At 44.1% G+C, this 18,373-nt stretch overlaps 2 protein-coding genes across 2 annotated transcripts in view; both read right to left on the reverse strand.

The window, feature by feature from the left end:
• Positions 1-1,725: 1,725 nt before the first annotated feature.
• Positions 1,726-2,608, reverse strand: LOC147958111 (putative F-box/LRR-repeat protein 22). The gene is made up of 2 exons (XM_087531959.1): positions 2,138-2,608; positions 1,726-2,025 (listed from the first exon to the last, which is right to left on the reverse strand). Exons 1-2 carry the CDS (start codon positions 2,606-2,608, stop codon positions 1,726-1,728), a joined length of 771 nt encoding a protein of 256 aa, XP_087388085.1.
• A 6,177-nt stretch (positions 2,609-8,785) lies between these two features.
• LOC147958112 (uncharacterized) overlaps positions 8,786-18,373 on the reverse strand; it is a 34,672-nt gene continuing 25,084 nt past the window's right edge. Inside the window, exons 3-5 of the mRNA XM_087531961.1 lie at positions 10,266-10,373; positions 9,728-9,989; positions 8,786-9,212 (exon numbers count right to left, since the gene is read on the reverse strand). Of these exons, the coding sequence (XP_087388087.1) occupies positions 9,172-9,212; positions 9,728-9,989; positions 10,266-10,373 (411 nt within the window). The 3' untranslated portion in view covers positions 8,786-9,171. The remainder of the gene's footprint in view (positions 9,213-9,727; positions 9,990-10,265; positions 10,374-18,373) is intronic.

An 18,373-nucleotide genomic window follows, 5' to 3' on the forward strand; every position in this document is an offset into this window, starting at 1 on the left:
ATCCAGTGCGAGGAATCCCAGATGGATAAAGTCTTCGGAGAACTTTGCAAAAATCCGCGTTGATGGGGCCGTCAATAAAGCTAATGATGAAGGTTCTTACAGTGCAGTATGTAGGGACGGAGAAGGCAACTTTTTGGGCGCGTCGGCCATCAGATGTGCCGGCCTCACTGACCCTGCTACGCTTGAATCGTTAGCTTGCTGGGAAGCTCTTGCGCTCGCTCAAGATCTCTCGCTATCCCATCTTATAGTTGCTTCTGACTCCAAAGGGGTGGTGCAGGATATCAAGCTAGGCACTGGTGGGATGTATGCAACTATTGTGAGGGAAATTAGAGAGACGATGGAACTTTTTCATCAATGTTCCGTCATCTTTGAAGGACGGGAAACCAATCAAGAGGCACATAGCCTTGCTAAGCATGCTTTTGGTCTGGATCCGGGGCGCCACCTGTGGCTTTTAAACCCCCCAGATTTGAATTGTATCCCTATGAACATTATTCAATAAAGTAAAGTGTGTTTAGATTAAAAAACGTAAAACAAGAGTAGGCTCGCTCGACTGTAGGACTTGTGGTCATGCCCTTCGCCAATATCCAGAACAAACTGGTCTGGTATGTTGTGCGTCCCTCAAAACACAGTGGGAAGCACTAGCTTTCATAGCGAAAATGCTAAGACTAGTCAGGCTAGTCATAGTAGAACTAACTTAGGTAGTAATATAGCGCACTTTCAGAAATTTTTGCTTATGTGGCGTGTAGTTAATGAGAGGTGGTAACATAATATGTTACTGTAACATAGCACTTCCCAAGACAAGATGAGTCTACAAACCATTAAATGAAGCCACATATGACACTACTAGTATGTTACTTTGCACTATGAAGATAATAACTTAGACTAGTGTTATATGCATGACACTAGTATAAGTTACTCCCCACTATAAAAGATGCAGGGTTGTTACAAAGCTCCCTGATTTTCAGGTGGGTGGGGCCCCTCACACCCCTTAATCCAATAATAGTTCCACAAATCAAAACCCCTTCGTAAAACCCCATAAAGGTCCGTCGATGTAGCATTACTGCTTTCATAGTCTCCGCGCCTACGCTCCCCACGTTCCTCTCTCCGCCCACATGGAGCCGAACAAACCCACAGCAACCCGAACATGCAAGATCTGCGTCCAAGTCTAGTCGAACCCGCCGGCGGCTATGCGTCTAGAGGGACGATCGGTGGCCTCCTTTTCCACCTCACAGAGAGGATCCTCGGCTGCATCAGCCTGCTCGAGTCGGTGCACTTCGCCATCCTCTGCAAGTCCTAGGTGGCGACCATCTTCGAGCGGCTAGCAAGACCCACCCCACACTTGTTCGTGCTCGAGTCCCTCGACGTGCGCAAAGTACTTCTTGCAGCTCCAGCTCGAGCACGGCATGGAGCGCACGAGTGGCCCCATCTTTCCCGGCCCTCTCCGATCACGATTTGCCATGTGGCAGCAGGGCTTCGGTAACCGGTCACGAATTGCCATGAAAGTACTAAAAACTACCACCTCCTTCGATCCATAGTAGGTGGTGTCACAGTTTCGAACTAAGGTTGAACTAACCTCAGTTTAATACTGTATGACATTTTCTTTGGATCGGAGGGAGTAATCAATATGGATCAAAACTTGAATTTAGGATTTAATAAGTCAATGCTAGAAAAGCATACAGTGCCAACACTGTGAGCATGTCAAGCGCTGTTTGTTGATGCGACGCACTAGTACAAGACCGTGTGCGGCAGCCGGAGGTCTTTGATGGTGCAGCTCCGTATCCTCGTGCTAATAGGCTTTTCGTAGACCCTAAACATGGGACTACAATGGCGGACATCGAGCAGCTCAAGGCGCGGGCAGTGGTCGAGGAGGGCGACGAGTAGCTCTTCCTGGAAATAGCCGCCCCGCATCACGAGGCACTCCAGCAAAGGAAGCTTCTTGATGATCTCTGTGATAAGTTCTCCGTCAGGGATATAAGGCCAGCCCGTGACATAGAGGTTCCTCAGCAATGGCGCCCTGCAGGCGATCTGTTAGGAGAGATAGTTAGGATATAAGACGGATGCATGCATGTCAATTAGCTACTAGACCAATGGATGCAATGTCCTAGCTAGATGAAAGTTGGTCAGGACCAGGGAGTACGTGCCTGTTGGCGAGGTAGACTAGGACATCGGCGTCGACGTGGCGGCAGAACATCTCGCACCAGCCGGCGCTGCGCTCCACCGCGGCGCCAGCCGTGGCCTTCCATCCTGCCGGCGGGATCGGTTCGTTCCACACACATCGTCCCTGCCACACCGCGGCGCGCGCCATGGCCTTCCGTCTTGCCGTGGGTCGTTCCTCCCGCAGACGAGGACGTAGGTCGATGTGCCGCCACAGGAGGGGCTCGTCCCTGGCTTTCCTCCGCCAGGGCGAGCACGAGAGCCCCGCGCCGCGGAGGATGTCGATCTGAGGGAGTTTGCCGAGGACGATGCCTAGCACGTCGCCGGGCAAAGACGCCCAGTCCCTCCACTCGTCTAAGGCAACATGGTCCACGCGACGGCGGCGGCGGCGTCGTGAAGACGAAGGTGTGGTCGGGTAGGTTAGGATTTTGCTTTTCCGCTTCTTAGAATCCATCCTCTAGGCCAACTGTTTCCGTACGTAAGGGGAACGATTTATATACCGCAACACACACCCGCAACGTACATTGGCATTTACGCACCGATCGATCTCACCCTGACAAAATGTGATCACGTGATCAAACAAATGTAAAGGACACGATGGAGCGTGATCAAGAAGTAGCAGACCACACCACACGTACGCAGGCCAAGCCACTGCCACGAGGAATCCGGAGATGGGGATCGGTGCAACGCTGGCTGTGTGCTGGTAGCGGCGACGTGGTCTCCGCCAAGGGCGACGGCGACGGCGGACTGGGTCTCCGTCGACCCGAAGGCGTTGCTCGTCTGTCTGATGGTGGCGGAGAACGCATACCTCGCAGACAACAATGCATAGTGCTGCGAGGCTTTGTCCCACGACGAGGGCAACTCGCTGCAGTGCGAGCTCCAGGATCTGCTCCCGGGTAGGAGGCGGCCAATGGCAGAGATCTTCCCGTGTATCCACGAAGAGGCCACTTGCCAGCTATCGTGGGCCGCCGTCGAAAAAAGAGAGCTAGCGGCCCAGAGCCCTGCGGCTGGCCCGGCAGGCCTGGGTCCTGTGGCTAGTCCGGGTCCGAGCGCTGCTGAGGGTCCAGGTCCTGCAGCTGGTCCGGGTCCAAGCCCTATGGAGGGTCCATGCCCTGCAACGGGCCCGGTTTCCAGGGAGCTCCTATTGGGCGCTACAGGCGCCAGAATTCCTCCCTGGCGCCACTACAGCGCCCAGTTGGGCCGGCCCACAAAACGCACACAACATCAGAAAACATATATCGTAAAAAACCCGAACAAATAAAGATGCAATAACGTACGTGTTCACTGACGACTTGAACTACCTGCCATTAGTGATAGATAATAGCGCCAATTACATAATAACAATGTCGCCGTGCTATTTTATTGCACAGAACTATACTGGTGTATATTTTTTGAATTATTTGACCCAAAAAATCGTGAATTAGAAAAGGTTCATATATTTCGAAAAAGTTCGTCAATTTTCAAGAAAAGTTCACCAACTTAAAAAAGGTTCATCAAATTTTTAAATTGTTCGTGTATTGAAAAAAGTTCATTGAATTAGAAAAAAGTTCATCAATTTTTTAAAAAGTTCATCAAAATTGGAAAAAGTTCACGGATTTTCAAAAACGTTCATTAAATTCGAAAGAAATAGAATTTAAAAACTAAGTTCATGGATTTTTGAAAAAAGTTCATTGAATGTTTAAAAAAGTTCACAAATTTTGAGACAAGTTCATTGATTTGGGAAAAAGTTCATGTATTTTTTGAAAAAAAATGTTCGTTGATTTTGAAGAAAAAATTCATTGATTTACAATCGTGCATTTAATAAAAAGAAATAAATAGAAAAAAAACAAAAGAAAAAGTGAAAAAAGAAAAATAAATACAAACTAGAGAAAGAGTAAAATGAACGCAAGAACTTTGTAAGCATAAGCTTGCGGTTGTCCATGTGGTTGGCGTTGTGCGCTGGGATTGTAGAGGTCTTTTGTTCGGTTCGTTGTTGTGCACCATTTTTTTGCACTTTAAAGATATAAAGCAAAACGCTAACATGGGCCAGCCCATCAAGCGACAGAGGGAGTGCGCGGCAGGCGTCCGTTTGCAAAAACACCTGTAATGGGCGCCTGTCGCGCTAAATAGGAAATGCCCGGTTTCTAGCCCTACGGCAGGCCCGGGTCCTGCGGCTAGTCCAGGCCCGAGCCCTGCCAAGGGTCCGGGTCCAACCCCTGCAGAGGGTCCGAGTCCTGAGGCTGGTCCTGCTTCGAGCCCTGCAGCCGGTCTGGGTCCTGCTGCTGGTCCGGATCGTGCGACGGATGCACCTTAGTCGGGTTAGCGGGTTCTGTGCCAGTGTTGTATGTGTCCTTTGGTTTACTCGGTGACCAATTTTGCGTAATAGGTGACAGTATGTTGTTGTTTTCATAATTCACAAGAGTAATTGTTCGTGTGTTCATGCATAAATATTTTGTAGAATTGCCGTTATTTACTTTCTTTTGTTGTTAAACTGGGTACATATTAATAAAGGACTTTAGCTGCCAACCGAATTTGTATTTATTACTAACCAAACAAAACTTGAATTTATTTGTTACGAAGAGATTTGAGATGGTTTTCAAGGGACATCAATGGAAAATGGGCAAAAGCTGTAACGGAGTTGGAAATATTACCTTTATTTATTTAGATCTAAATGCATCCATTAACAGCTAAATTCAACATGCTTCGCTCAGAGGTTCAAACTCTGAATAAATATTTTGAATTGTGAACAATTTTTTTAAAACATGAACAATTTCTGAAAATAAGAACAATTTCTTAAAATATGAATAGTTTTTGAAATTGCGGATAAATTTTGGAAAATTTCACGATTTTTTAAATGATGAATAAAATTTGAAATTTCAAACATTTTTCGAATTATTTTTTTAAAAATCTAATTTTGTTTGAAAATTTTGAGTTTATTATAATTAGAAAATTGCAAAGAAAGTAAAAAAAGAAAATAAATAAATAATTAGGCAGAAAGAAAAAATATATCAAAAAGCATGAAGAAAACTGGAAAAATGCTAAATCAAAAAAAAACCGGATAAACCGGTAGCTCCTCAAAGTGGGCCAGCCGTAGGTCGCGTCTGTTGCTAGCAGACGGGCGGCAAATAGGATGCGCCGCTGGGGGCTGCACCAGAGAGGGACCTCCTATGTGCCGCTTACTGCGGCAAACGGCAATTCTTATTTGGCGCTGGCGCCGGTTCCTGCAGCAGCTACTCACGGGCCGGCCCATCTCGCTCCCGTTTTCTGTTTTTTTTTTCTTTTGAAACGCAAAAAACTACGCGAGTGCAAAGAATCGAACTCGACACCGCACCTACATGCCCGACATGATAACGCCCTCTTCAAACTTTTCTTATTTCTTATTTCTTATTTCTTCCTTTTTCCTTTTTTCCTTTTTTTCTGTTTCTATTTTTTCCTTTTTCTTATTCCCGGTTTGATGATTTCTTTCCAATTCGTGAACTTTTCTTAAAATGGATGATTTTTTTTCTCAAAATTGATTGTTTTTTTATTCAAGTCAATGCCCACGACCGCGCAGCTAGCCAGTGCGCCAAGCTAACCATAGTGCACAAATCCGCAACGTGAGATTTAAAGAACGAACTTATACGCCAAAACCAAAAGAACAGCCCGCAAAACATTCGCAAAAACATGCGTGTGGGGGATTGAGCAGACGACCTCAACCTAGTGAACCACGTCTCTAGCCAATCTGTTCATTTACTTGCTTGTCTAAAAATGCTAGCTCAGTTAATATAAACTATACGCGGCAAAAGAAATTGAAGTTCTTTTGAAATTTCAAACATGGTTTACTTTTCACAAAAGTATATATATTTAGAAAGCCGAACATTTTCAAAATTTGCTAAACGAATTTTAAAGAAACAAACTTTTTTTGAGAATCTGAAACTTTTTGGAGAAAGAAGGAACAAGATTGAAAGCGAGAACATTTTTTGAAATTACGAACAACTTTTTCAAAATGTGAACATTTCTTAAAAACAGGAACAAAATTGGTAAAACGCTGACATGTTCTGAAATTAATAATAATTTTTGAAACTGCGAGTATTTTGTGAAATGTTTTGTGAATAAGTTTTGAAAACTTGAACATTTTTTATAAAAATGTGAACATTTTTCATAAGATGAACAATTATTTAAGAATACGAACATTTTATGATTTTGCAAACAAATTGTGGAAACATTAACATTTTCTAAATTTGTGAACAATTTTTGAAACGGAAACATTTTCGGATATCTGTAAACACTTTTTGATTGTTTAAAAAATTAGAAACACGAACATTTTCAGAAATTGTAATCTTTTATGAATTTATGTACATTTTGGAAATTAAGTGAACAAATTTTAAAATACTATTTTTTGGAGTTTCTGAACAAAATTTGAAAACACGAACAAAATATGTATTCTGTTTTAAGAAATACAAACATTTTAAATTGCATAAAAAAATTTATGAAAAGAAATTAACTTAAAAATGAAAATGAAAGAAATAAAAGGAAAGAAAAGACAGAAAAGACAGAAAAGGGAAAAAGGACAGAAAAAGGAAAAAAAAACAGAAATTATAAAAATAAAAATAAAAAGGAGAAATTGAAAAACTGGTTCAGGAACCTTCCAGAAGGTTCACAAAACTGGTAAAAACCGGCTGGGAAACCTCTAGAAGGTTCCCATAACTGGAACCTGAAAACTGTACGTACGGTACAGATGGGCTGGCCCAAGTCGCTCGGTAGGTCAGCTCGTCTGTGCGTTTCCTCGACAATTTGACGCAAGGTGCGTGGAATAGGATTTTCCTGCACCAGAGGCAAGGTGTCCGATGTTGTGAGGCAGCCAACAGTGGAGACGGGGGCACGTAACAGGCCGGCGGCAGGCTGAGCCGCTGAGGCAACACATGTACCTCCTTCAAAGTATACTTTTATTATTTTGGTTTCAAGGTTTGAACAATCTTAATTGATGGTGCAAATTTAAAAGTTTTTCTTTTTCAAGGTTTGCTAAAATTCCAATAGTTGTACTTAATGAGTCGCTACAACGAAAGATGATAAATTGAGTTTTTGTTGAATAGATTGAAACTACACCAGTATGTTGATTTGATGTATTTGTGAGAAAATAAACTCCGAAGTTGGGCCACCCTCATTCAAAATCCTAGCTCCACAATTGTGGAATACTAGTGAATCCATGAATTGAGGTTATCGTGGATCCGGCCGAAGACTAGTGATAGGTGGTCCCGCGGAGCTTTCGGAGAAGGGTAGCCTAGTGAGCACACACTCTGGATCGTCCCACCTTGCGTATGCATGTAGTATGGGTTATGTGCATCATCTCATTGTTTGTACACCTCGTGAGAGCGGCTATTCTGCTGCATCCAGCCTCATCTACACCCGGACATGAACAATAAATTTAAAAATAGTAGTACAATTTTTAAGAAAGGTATAAAAAATTTAGGCATCCAAGATGCCAATGTGCGCAAAGTGCATGCAAAAATTCATGGTGTGTCGACATATGAGGAGCTCGTGCCAAAAAAGATGAAACTTTGAAAAATAACAGTATTTGGAGCCAAATTTTTTTTGGGCGCGTGCTCCTCAGATGTCCAAACTATTTGAAATTGTGCACGCAGCTTGCGCACATGAGCATCTTGGATATCTAAAAGTTTCAATTTTTTCCTTCTAATTTACTGTTCATCAAGTATAGATGAGCATGTGCACTGTTTTGAATTAGCGAAACATCGCTTGTTTAAGGAAAAAAATAGTTTAGTATACCTCTGCTCACCGGAACGGGCACGGTGGCGGCAGCACTACGTCGACTGCTTCGTTATTCAAAACATTTACTATATGCTAAATCAATCAGAAATCGGTATCTTCTCTTTTAAGGCTGAAAACATATAACTTGACTGAGTTGGGTTTCTGAGTTACAAAGTTTCTCCTAGCAGCAAATAGTACCAAATTGGAAAATTTCAGGCTAAAAACACATAACCTGACTGTTTTTGGGTTTTGAAGTCCCAAAGTTAGCAGTAGTGGCGATCCCCGGTGAAAGGGGCGGGGCGGTTGGCTAGTGGCGGAGGATGATGGGGGGCTCGATCCGATATGTCATCCCTTGAACTCTAGAAAAATTTACACTATCCTTCAACTGTCCTAAATTTCTACCAAACTGTAGTCAATCTGTTGAAAATAGAACATAAAATATGACGATGAAATCCGTCTGGCTTTTACAGCCCCTGTGACTGTTTGGTGTTCTTCCCAAAAGTTGTGAGAGAAACAAGAAGCAAGCAAAAGATGCTCCGGGAGTTCTTACCGAAAGTTGTTATTCAACTATAGCTGCATATAAAAAAGTGTCATAATTTTGCTAAACAAAAGTCAGATCAACAGGACAGTTGATGCACAAAGCATGAGAACAATATAATCTGCAGAAACTAGTATTCTTATAGTGTTATGGCCAGGTATAAAACCTGAATTTTTTTCACATGTTATTCGGATGATAGGTGCACATTAGCATCTTCAGTTTCAATTTCTGCTTTCAGTTGAGTAAGCGTAGGTGCATTAGCATCACCATGTTCAGAATTATAGTTGCTAGTGAAAACGGACTGAAACTTATAGGCAGAGTGTCCGAGCGCATTAGGGTCGCCATATTCAGAATTCGATCGTTGTCGAATCAGAAATTTATTTTCTGCTGGTGGACTGAAACTTTCAGCAGAATAACAAAACTCTAGTGTTCAACTCACTGCAAGAACCACCACATCTGTGTCAACACAACACCTAAGAGAAATGCAGCTGGCAACGTTGAAGTAGTGGCCATTGTCAAACGCATTACAGACTAATATCACCGCACCGTTGTTCAAACAGTTTCAGAATTTTCGAACCGTGATGCCAGCGCAAATAGGTTTCCTATATACTGTCAGGCAGAACAAATCAAGTTTAGGTAGCAGAAAAACAAGAACTGCTAGGTTCTCCTGAACCCATATCTCAACAGCAGGCGGCTGACACTTCCGAAGAGGCGAACAGTACTCCTAGGAGTCCTGGCTCCGGTATCTCCCCTCTCTACTCTGCATCGACATCCGGGTACTGCAGCGCCGCATGGGCTGAAATTAGCAGAAAAATAGTTAAACAAGTTTAAATAAGAATATCAAAAGGTAAGCTGCTGTACAAAACCTCAAAACAATGTGTGCTGTGGGATAAAACCTTATTTTTTCCACACGTTATTCGAAACAAATTACACTATATCAATGTTCAGTGTCTGTGAAGCTGAACTCGTCAGACTGAATCATCCGAATCAAAGCCCATAGTTTCTTTCTATATCAATGTTCAGTGTGGACTTGAAGTTGTTCATTGTGGATCATTGTGGATTTGATTCAGCAACTTTTAATGATGCCTGTAATCCTACAGCATGCAGTTCAGAATATTTCCAAGTCCTAACTCCTAACTGAAACAGATAAGCAAAAGTTTCAGTAAAGTGTTTTGAGATTTGCAACAGGTTCAAACGCTTTCCAAAGCACAATGCAGATTAGCATCTGGACAACTTCAAGACTAGTGTACATATACGAGTTTCCCTTGTTGCCAAAGAAGAAGAGTGGGAAGTTGAGGGCCTCGATCTCACCAGGCGTCCCCGCGGCGACGACGACGATGAGGAGGGTCTCGTAGTTTCTCGGTAGGTCGACGAGGAGTGGGGTAACCCAGTCAATTTCTGTGCGGAGGTACATGACGAAGTTGGCGACGTCGATGGCCAGCCGCCCGGCCAGCTCGTTCCTCAGGCGGAACACGGACCTCCCCAAAAACCAGAAGGAGCGGCGGTCGACGTCCGGGTTCGGCCCCACGTACTCGATCAGCCGCCAATCCAAAATGGCGGCGGGGAAGGCAACCTGCAGTTGAGTCGCAAAGAACCATCTCTTGTCAGGAGATATCAAATGCGAATCAATTTGAGACGCGGAGCCTCAAGAAGCCAAAGAAACAGGGGCGGCAATTGGCAACCAAGAAGCTCAAATCTGGCAAGAAGAGAGCCAAGAAATTAACAGGATTTGGCTCCGAGATGAATGGAATTAACACGATTTGCAATCTTCCGACGCATGTTAACAACATCCAAGAACCCAATTCGTGCAAATTCGGGAGAAATCAAGAAGCGGGCATGGCGGACTCACCTCAGTCGGAGGTGGAAGGGGAGGCATGCCCTCCCTCTCGGGGATGGGCTCCACGACCCAGAGCATCATCGTGGTGAGGATTCCCATGTCGAGGACGCTGACGATGTTGTTCCGGTGAGTTATTACTCAAAACCATCACATTATGGGCTAGGATAACAGATCGATACCACATTTGAGGCAGTTCACAAAAAACTATCAACAATGGGGCTAATCTATAACGCGGAGCACTGACACTGCGTTTTAGCCCAGAAAACAGCGAATCCGATATGTGGGTCCCGTCGGTCGGGCTGACGTGGCGCGTGTTGACGGACACCGTTAGACGGCGAGAGACGGCCGTTTCGGCGCGCCCGTCTACTAGGTCAAGTCGTTCCCCCCATCGATTCAGTCCACCCCTTGATTCAGTCCTTCCCCGCTCCGCTCCGATGGCGACCAGCTCCGGCGGTGACGGCGCACACGGAGTCGACGGAAGCGGCGACGACGCACTCAGCGGCGAGGGCGGTGGTACTACTTCAGGGCAGAAGCGGCTGCGCTCGCAATGCGGAGTCATCGGCCCCCACACCGATGACGGCTGCGACCTAGATCCAGAGTCGGCCGCGGCGGTGGGCCTGTCGCCGGAGCCTGGTACCGAGGAAGCAGCTTCGCAGATTGGTCCCGAGGATGTGCTCCCGTTCGCCCCATCTTCAGCTAGGTAATCTGAATCTTTCAAAATATGTTCTTTCAATCTTTCCTTACTACTGGATCTGTTTTATACATTGAACAAAGATTCTAGTTCTGAATATTGTTTTGTTAGTCATTTAGAAGTGACTTCCTGAATATTTATCGAATTCACATCTTCAGTCAGGGTTCAGTTATGTTAGTAGTACTGTAGGGTTCTGAATTTTTGGAGAAAATCACACTGCAGTGTTCATTTATGTTATTGTCATGTTACTATAATTGACTTGGTAATTTTGCTTACACTGCACTGTAATGGTGAGCTATATTAGGCCTGAAGATATTCATTTGTCTATGCTAGTAATGTTAGTACTAATTTGATGGTTCTAAATTTTTTGAATAGTGCATTCTAATGGTCAGATATAATGGTCAGTTATGTTGATACAATTGACTTATTAATATTCATTTGTATGTCCATTTTAGGCCTGAAGATTTATGGTCAATCTATTTCCAGTTTCCTGGGAAGAAGTATGCTCTTGTTAAGATGTCTGAAAGAGAAATCACTTATGGTAGTTTGGTCAATGTAATGGTCACCAATGGATACTGTAAGGATGACAGTCTTTGCTACTTGAAAGAGGAAGATATAGGGCTGCAAGGTGTTTGTGTCATTAAAGGCAACAATGAAGTAGTTCGAATGCTGAGAGAATTTGAGAGCACCCAGACATTGTCACTGACAGTTGTAAAGGGAAAGTTAGTTATTGAACCACCAATTGGAGAAGATCAAGATGCACAACAAATAGATGCAGAGCCAGATGTTGTCTTTGCTGTTGCTGAATCAGGTGTTGTGCACAAATCAGTTCCTCCTAACTGTCAGTTACATCTTGGGACACAGGAAAGTGTAAATTTTTTGCCACTCAAATCAGTTCCTCCTAACTGTCAGTTACATCTTGGGACACAGCTTAACACTGAAGTAAGTGTCAATTATGCTGATTTTCAGTTTGATTCAGATGAGGAGGACAATGCAGTTAGTGAGGAAGAAATTCCTGTAGGAGAAGAAGAAGATGACTCGGATTCAAGCAGTGATGAAGAATTTGTAGTTGATGTGGACCTCTTAGGTGCAGGAGAAGAAGAAGAAGACTCAGATTCAGTGAAGTATGTGGAAGAACAGAGTGCAAAGAGGAGGAAAGAGGAACATGAGCTAGATGAAACTATTGCTGACATAAAGAGGAAGAGAGCTGAATACATGGCTAGTACACACTGTGAGGGGGACACAGATCCTGAAGATATATATGACATGGACCAGGAAGAAGATGATGAGGAGGCCCAAGAGATCCCAGTTCCTGAGCCTGTTAAGAAGAAGGCAAAGAGGCCAGGTCCTACAAGTAGGTCCCACTCAAGTGCTGGGCCAACCATTAATCCTGATTGGTTTCCATCTTCAGAATAGGAAGATACAGGCTTTGAAGCCGATGATGATGGCAATGAACCAATGTCCTTTGTTATCAGCTCTGGCAGAAGGAGTAGAGCTAAGAAAAGACCACCTAGGGTCTGGTATGATGAGGACAGGATGCATCCAGAACAACAATTTCAGCTGAAGCTCTGTTTCAAAGATGTTTACCAATTCAGAGAGGCCCTTGTCAACTTGCATGTGAAACAACTTAGAAGATACAAATATCACAGAAACTGCAGTGATAGGATAATAGTTTGCTGTGATGGAGATGGATGTCAGTTCTACATGGTAGCAACACAGATAAGAAATGAGCCCACTTTCTGCATTAAGAAGATGAGGTTGGAGCACACATGTCCCACCCAGTCTGAGAAAACTAGGATTAGTTCAAGGTGGCTTGGCAACAAAATGCTTGAAACTATCAAATCAGATCCCAACACTATTGTACCTGCTATTGTTGACAAGGCAAAGAGGCAATTTGGGCTTGAGATTCCTAGGATGATGACATGGAGGGCTAAGAAGAAAGCAAAGGAGATTGTGCTTGGTGATCACAAGAGGCTGAGAGACTATTTGGAGACTGTGAAGCTTACAAATCCTGGATCTAGGTGCATTGTCACTACTGTTAGTGGCAAAACCAGAGAAAATCCTACTGCTAGACCAAGGTTCCATGGTCTATTTTTCAGTTTGAATGCATGTTGTGAGGGCTTCTTGAATGGATGTAGGCCATTCATAGGTCTAGATGGCTGCTTCATCAAATTGACAAGTGGTGCACAGATACTAGCAGCTACTGGAAGGGATGCAAACAACAATATGTACCCCATTGCATTTGGAGTGGTTGGAGTTGAAGATACAGTGAACTGGTCCTGGTTCTTGACACAACTCAAGTATGCTCTAGGAGGAAGTGAAGAGGGCAAATTTGGAAAGTACACATTCATGTCTGATAGACAGAAGGTTAGTTCATTTAGTTCATTTGCTTGTTCATTTAGTTCATTTACTTGTTCATTTAGTTCATTTACTTGTTCATTTAGTTCATTAGCTTGTTTATTTAGTTGATGCCATCATCAAAGTGATGCCATCAAGACTAGTTGGTAGGTGTCGAGTCGTAACGCTTCTTGTCGACACATAGGTCTAGATGGCCTAGGGTGACCCATGTAGGATCAAGAAACATAGGCATCATCAAAGTGATGCCATCAAGACTAGTTGGTAGGTGTCGAGTCGTAACGCTTCTTATCGACACTTAGGTCTAGATGGCCTAGGGTGACCCATGTAGGATCAAGAAACATAGGCATCATCATAGTGATGCCATCAAGACTAGTTGGTAGGTGTCGAGTCGTAACGCTTCTTGTCGACACTTAGGTCTAGATGGCCTAGGGTGACCCATGTAGGATCAAGAAACATAGGCATCATCAAAGTGATGCCATCAAGACTAGTTGGTAGGTGTCGAGTCGTAATGCTCCTTGTAGACACTTAGGTCTAGATGGCCTAGGGTGACCCATGTAGGATCAAGAAACATAGGCAGCATCATAGTGATGCCATCAAGATTAGTTGGTAGGTGTCGAGTCGTAACGCTTCTTGTCGACACTTAGGTCTAGATGGCCTAGGGTGACCCATGTAGGATCAAGAAACATAGGCATCATCAAAGTGATGCCATCAAGACTAGTTGGTAGGTGTCGAGTCGTAACGCTTCTTGTCGACACTTAGGTCTAGATGGCCTAGGGTGACCCATGTAGGATCAAGAAACATAGGCATCATCATAGTGATGCCATCAAGACTAGTTGGTAGGTGTCGAGTTGTAACACTTCTTGTCGACACTTAGGTCTAGATAGCCTAGGGTGAGGATCAAGAAACATAGGCATCATCAAAGTGATGCCATCAAGACTAGTTGGTAGGTGTCGAGTCGTAACGCTTCTTGTCGACACTTAGGTCTAGATAGCCTAGGGTGACCCATGATGGCCTAGGGTGACCAATCAAGACTAGTTGATCATCAAAGTGAAACCATCATGTTTAGTGATTTTAAATGATTTTAAATTATTTAAAATCATATTAAATCATTTAAAATCATATTAAATCATTTAAAATCATATTAAATCAATTAAAATCATATTAAATCATTTAAAATCATTTCAATCATATTAAATCAATAAAAATCATTTAAAATCATATTAAATCATGTAAAATCATTTAAAATCATTTCAATTCACTTTCATGCAGGGTCTACTCAATGCAGTGACAGTAGTATTCCCAAACTGCCATCATAGGTACTGTTTGAGGCACATCTATGCAAACTTCCAGAGAGCAGGATTTGGAGGAGAGGATTTGAAGAGATGCATGGATGCAGCTGCCTATGCTTACACTGAACATGACTTTAATTTGGCTATGGAAAGCATGAAGGCTGAGTGCACTGCTGCTTGGGAGTGGATGTCAAGAATTCCTCCTAAAGTTTGGTCTAGGCATGCAATGGACACTAATTGCAAAACTGATTTGGTGGTGAATAACTTAAGTGAAGTTTTTAATAAGTACATTCTAGATGTAAGGAACAAGCCAATTGTCACAATGATCAATGGGATCAAGAACAAGTTTCTAGTGAGGTTCCACCAGAAAAGAGAGGTTGGAAAATGTGCTAGATGGGAGATTGCACCAACCTATGCAGAGAGGTTGGAGATGAACAAGAAGTATGCAAGGGATTGCAAAGCACTGATAGCTGGCCAAGGACTTTTCCAAGTCACTAGTGGAGACAAGACCTATGGTGTTGACACAAACCTACAGACATGTGGATGCAAGAAATGGGACATCACTGGAGTTCCTTGCAACCATGCTTGTTCTGCCATCTATAGGTCTAAACAGCTGCCAGAGGATCATATCAATGTGTTTTTCAAGAAATCTATGTACTTGGAGGCTTATAAGCCAGTAATTTACCCTGTTCCTGGTCCAGATAGCTGGGTGAAAACTCCAATGTTGGAAATATGCCCTAGAGGCAATAATAAAAGGATTATTATTATATTTCCTTGTTCATGATAATTGTCTTTTATTCATGCTATAATTGTGTTATCCGGAAATCGTAATACATGTGTGAATACATAGACACCAACATGTCCCTAGTAAGCCTCTAGTTGACTAGCTCGTTGATCAACAGATAGTCATGGTTTCCTGGCTATGGACATTGGATGTCATTGATAACGAGGTCACATCATTAGGAGAATGATGTGATGGACAAGACCCAATCTTAAACATAGCACAAGATCGTATAGTTCATTTGCTAGAGTTTTTCCAATGTCAAGTATCTTTTCCTTAGACCATGAGATCGTGTAACTCCCGGATACCGTAGGAGTACTTTGGGTGTACCAAACGTCACAACGTAACTGGGTGACTATAAAGGTATACTACGGGTATCTCCGAAAGTGTCTGTTGGGTTGACACGGATCAAGACTGGGATTTGTCACTCCGTATGACGGAGAGGTATCTCTGGGCCCACTCGGTAATGCATCATCATAATGAGCTCAAAGTGACCAAGTGTCTGGTCACGGGATCATGCATTACAGTACAAGTAAAGTGACTTGCCGGTAACGAGATTGAACGAGGTATTGGGATGCCGACGATCGAATCTCGGGCAAATAACGTACCGATTGACAAAGGGAATTTCATACGGGGTTGCGTGAATCCTCGACATCGTGGTTCATCCGATGAGATCATCGAGGAGCATGTGGGAGCCAACATGGGTATCCAGATCCCGCTGTTGGTTATTGACCGAAGAGCCGTCTCGGTCATGTCTACATGTCTCCCGAACCCGTAGGGTCTACACACTTAAGGTTCGGTGACGCTAGGGTTGTAGAGATATGTATATGCAGTAACCCGAAAGTTTTTCGGAGTCCCAGATGAGATCCCGGACATCACGAGGAGTTCCGGAATGGTCCGGAGGTAAAGAATTATATATAGGAAGTGCTATTTCGGCCATCGGGACAAGTTTCGGGGTTACCGGTATTGTACCGGGACCACTGGAAGGGTCCCGGGGGTCCACCGGGTGGGGCCACCTATCCCGGAGGGCCCCATGGGCTGAAGTGGGAGGGGAACCAGCCCCTAGTGGGCTGGTGCGCCCCCCTTGGTGTTGGGGAACGTAGTAATTTCAAAAAAATTCCTACGCACACGCAAGATCATGTGATGCATAGCAACGAGAGGGGAGAGTGTTGTCTACGTACCCAACGCAGACCGACTGCGGAAGCGCTAACACGACGTAGAGGAAGTAGTCGTACGTCTTCATGATCCAACCGATCAAGCACCGAAACTACGGCACCTCCGAGTTCGAGCACACGTTCAGCTCGATGACGATCCCCGGACTCCGATCCAGCAAAGTGTCGGGGAAGAGTTTCGTCAGCACGACGGCGTGGTGACGATCTTGATGAACTACAGCAGCAGGGCTTCGCCTAAACTCCGCTACAGTATTATCGAGGAATATGGTGGCAGGGGGCACCGCACACGGCTAGGGAATAGATCACGTGGATCAACTTGTGTGTCTAGATGTGCCCCCTGCCCCCGTATATAAAGGATCCAAGGGGGAGGGCTGGCCGGCCAAGGAGGAGGGCGCAGGAGAGTCCTACTCCCTCTGGGAGTAGGATTCCCCCCCCCAATCCTAGTCCAACTAGGATTCCTCGGAGGGGAAAGAGGGAGAGGGGGGCCGGCCACCTTCTCCTAGTCCTAATAGGACTAGGGGAGGGGGGAAGGGGGGAGGTGCGCAGCCACCTTGGGCTGCCCCTTTCTACTTTCCACTAAAGCCCATTAAGGCCCATATGGCTCCCGGGGGGTTCCGGTAACCTCCCGGTACTCCGGTAAAAATCCCGATTTCACCCGGAACACTTCCGATATCCAAACATAGGCTTCCAATATATCAATCTTTACGTCTCGACCATTTTGAGACTCCTCGTCATGTCCGTGATCACATCCGGGACTCCGAACAACCTTCGGTACATCAAAATGCATAAACTCATAATATAACTGTCATCATAACCTTAAGCGTGCGGACCCTACGGGTTCGAGAACAATGTAGACATGACCGAGACACGTCTCCGGTCAATAACCAATAGCGGGACCTGGATGCCCATATTGGCTCCTACATATTCTACGAAGATCTTTATCGGTCAGACCGCATAACAACATACGTTGTTCCCTTTGTCATCGGTATGTTACTTGCCCGAGATTCGATCGTCGGTATCCAATACCTAGTTCAATCTCGTTACCGGTAAGTCTCTTTACTCGTTCCGTAATACATCATCTCACAACTAACATATTAGTTGTAATGCTTGCAAGGCTTATGTGATGTGCATTACCGAGAGGGCCCAGAGATACCTCTCCGACAATCGGAGTGACAAAACCTAATCTCGAAATACGCCAACCCAACATGTACCATTGGAGACACCTGTAGTACTCCTTTATAATCACCCAGTTACGTTGTGACGTTTGGTAGTACCCAAAGTGTTCCTCCGGTAAACGGGAGTTGCATAATCTCATAGTTATAGGAACATGTATAAGTCATGAAGAAAGCAATAGCAACATACTAAACGATCGGGTGCTAAGCTAATGGAATGGGTCATGTCAATCAGATCATTCAACTAATGATGTGACCTCGTTAATCAAATAACAACTCATTGTTCATGGTTAGGAAACATAACCATCTTTGATTAACGAGCTAGTCAAGTAGAGGCATACTAGTGACACTTTGTTTGTCTATGTATTCACACATGTATTATGTTTCCGGTTAATACAATTCTAGCATGAATAATAAACATTTATCATGATTATAAGGAAATAAATAATAACTTTATTATTGCCTCTAGGGCATATTTCCTTCAGTCTCCCACTTGCACTAGAGTCAATAATCTAGATTACACTGTAATGATTCTAACACCCATGGAGCCTTGGTGCTGATCATGTTTTGCTCGTGGGAGAGGCTTAGTCAACGGGTCTGCAACATTCAGATCCGTATGTATCTTGCAAATCTCTATGTCTCCCACCTGGACTAGAT

Source organism: Triticum urartu, chromosome 7A (genome assembly GCF_056163025.1).
Source record: "Triticum urartu cultivar PI428250 chromosome 7A, HENAU_Tu73, whole genome shotgun sequence".
In the NCBI taxonomy this organism is placed as follows: domain Eukaryota; kingdom Viridiplantae; phylum Streptophyta; class Magnoliopsida; order Poales; family Poaceae; genus Triticum; species Triticum urartu.

Coding starts and splice junctions, on each gene's coding strand:
- LOC147958111 (XM_087531959.1), bottom strand. CDS start 2,608: ATGGATTCTAAGAAGCGGAAAAGCAAAATCCTAACCTACCCGACCACA. Junction 2,026..2,137: donor TCTACCTCGCCAACAGGCAC/GTACTCCCTGGT, acceptor CTCTCCTAACAG/ATCGCCTGCAGGGCGCCATT.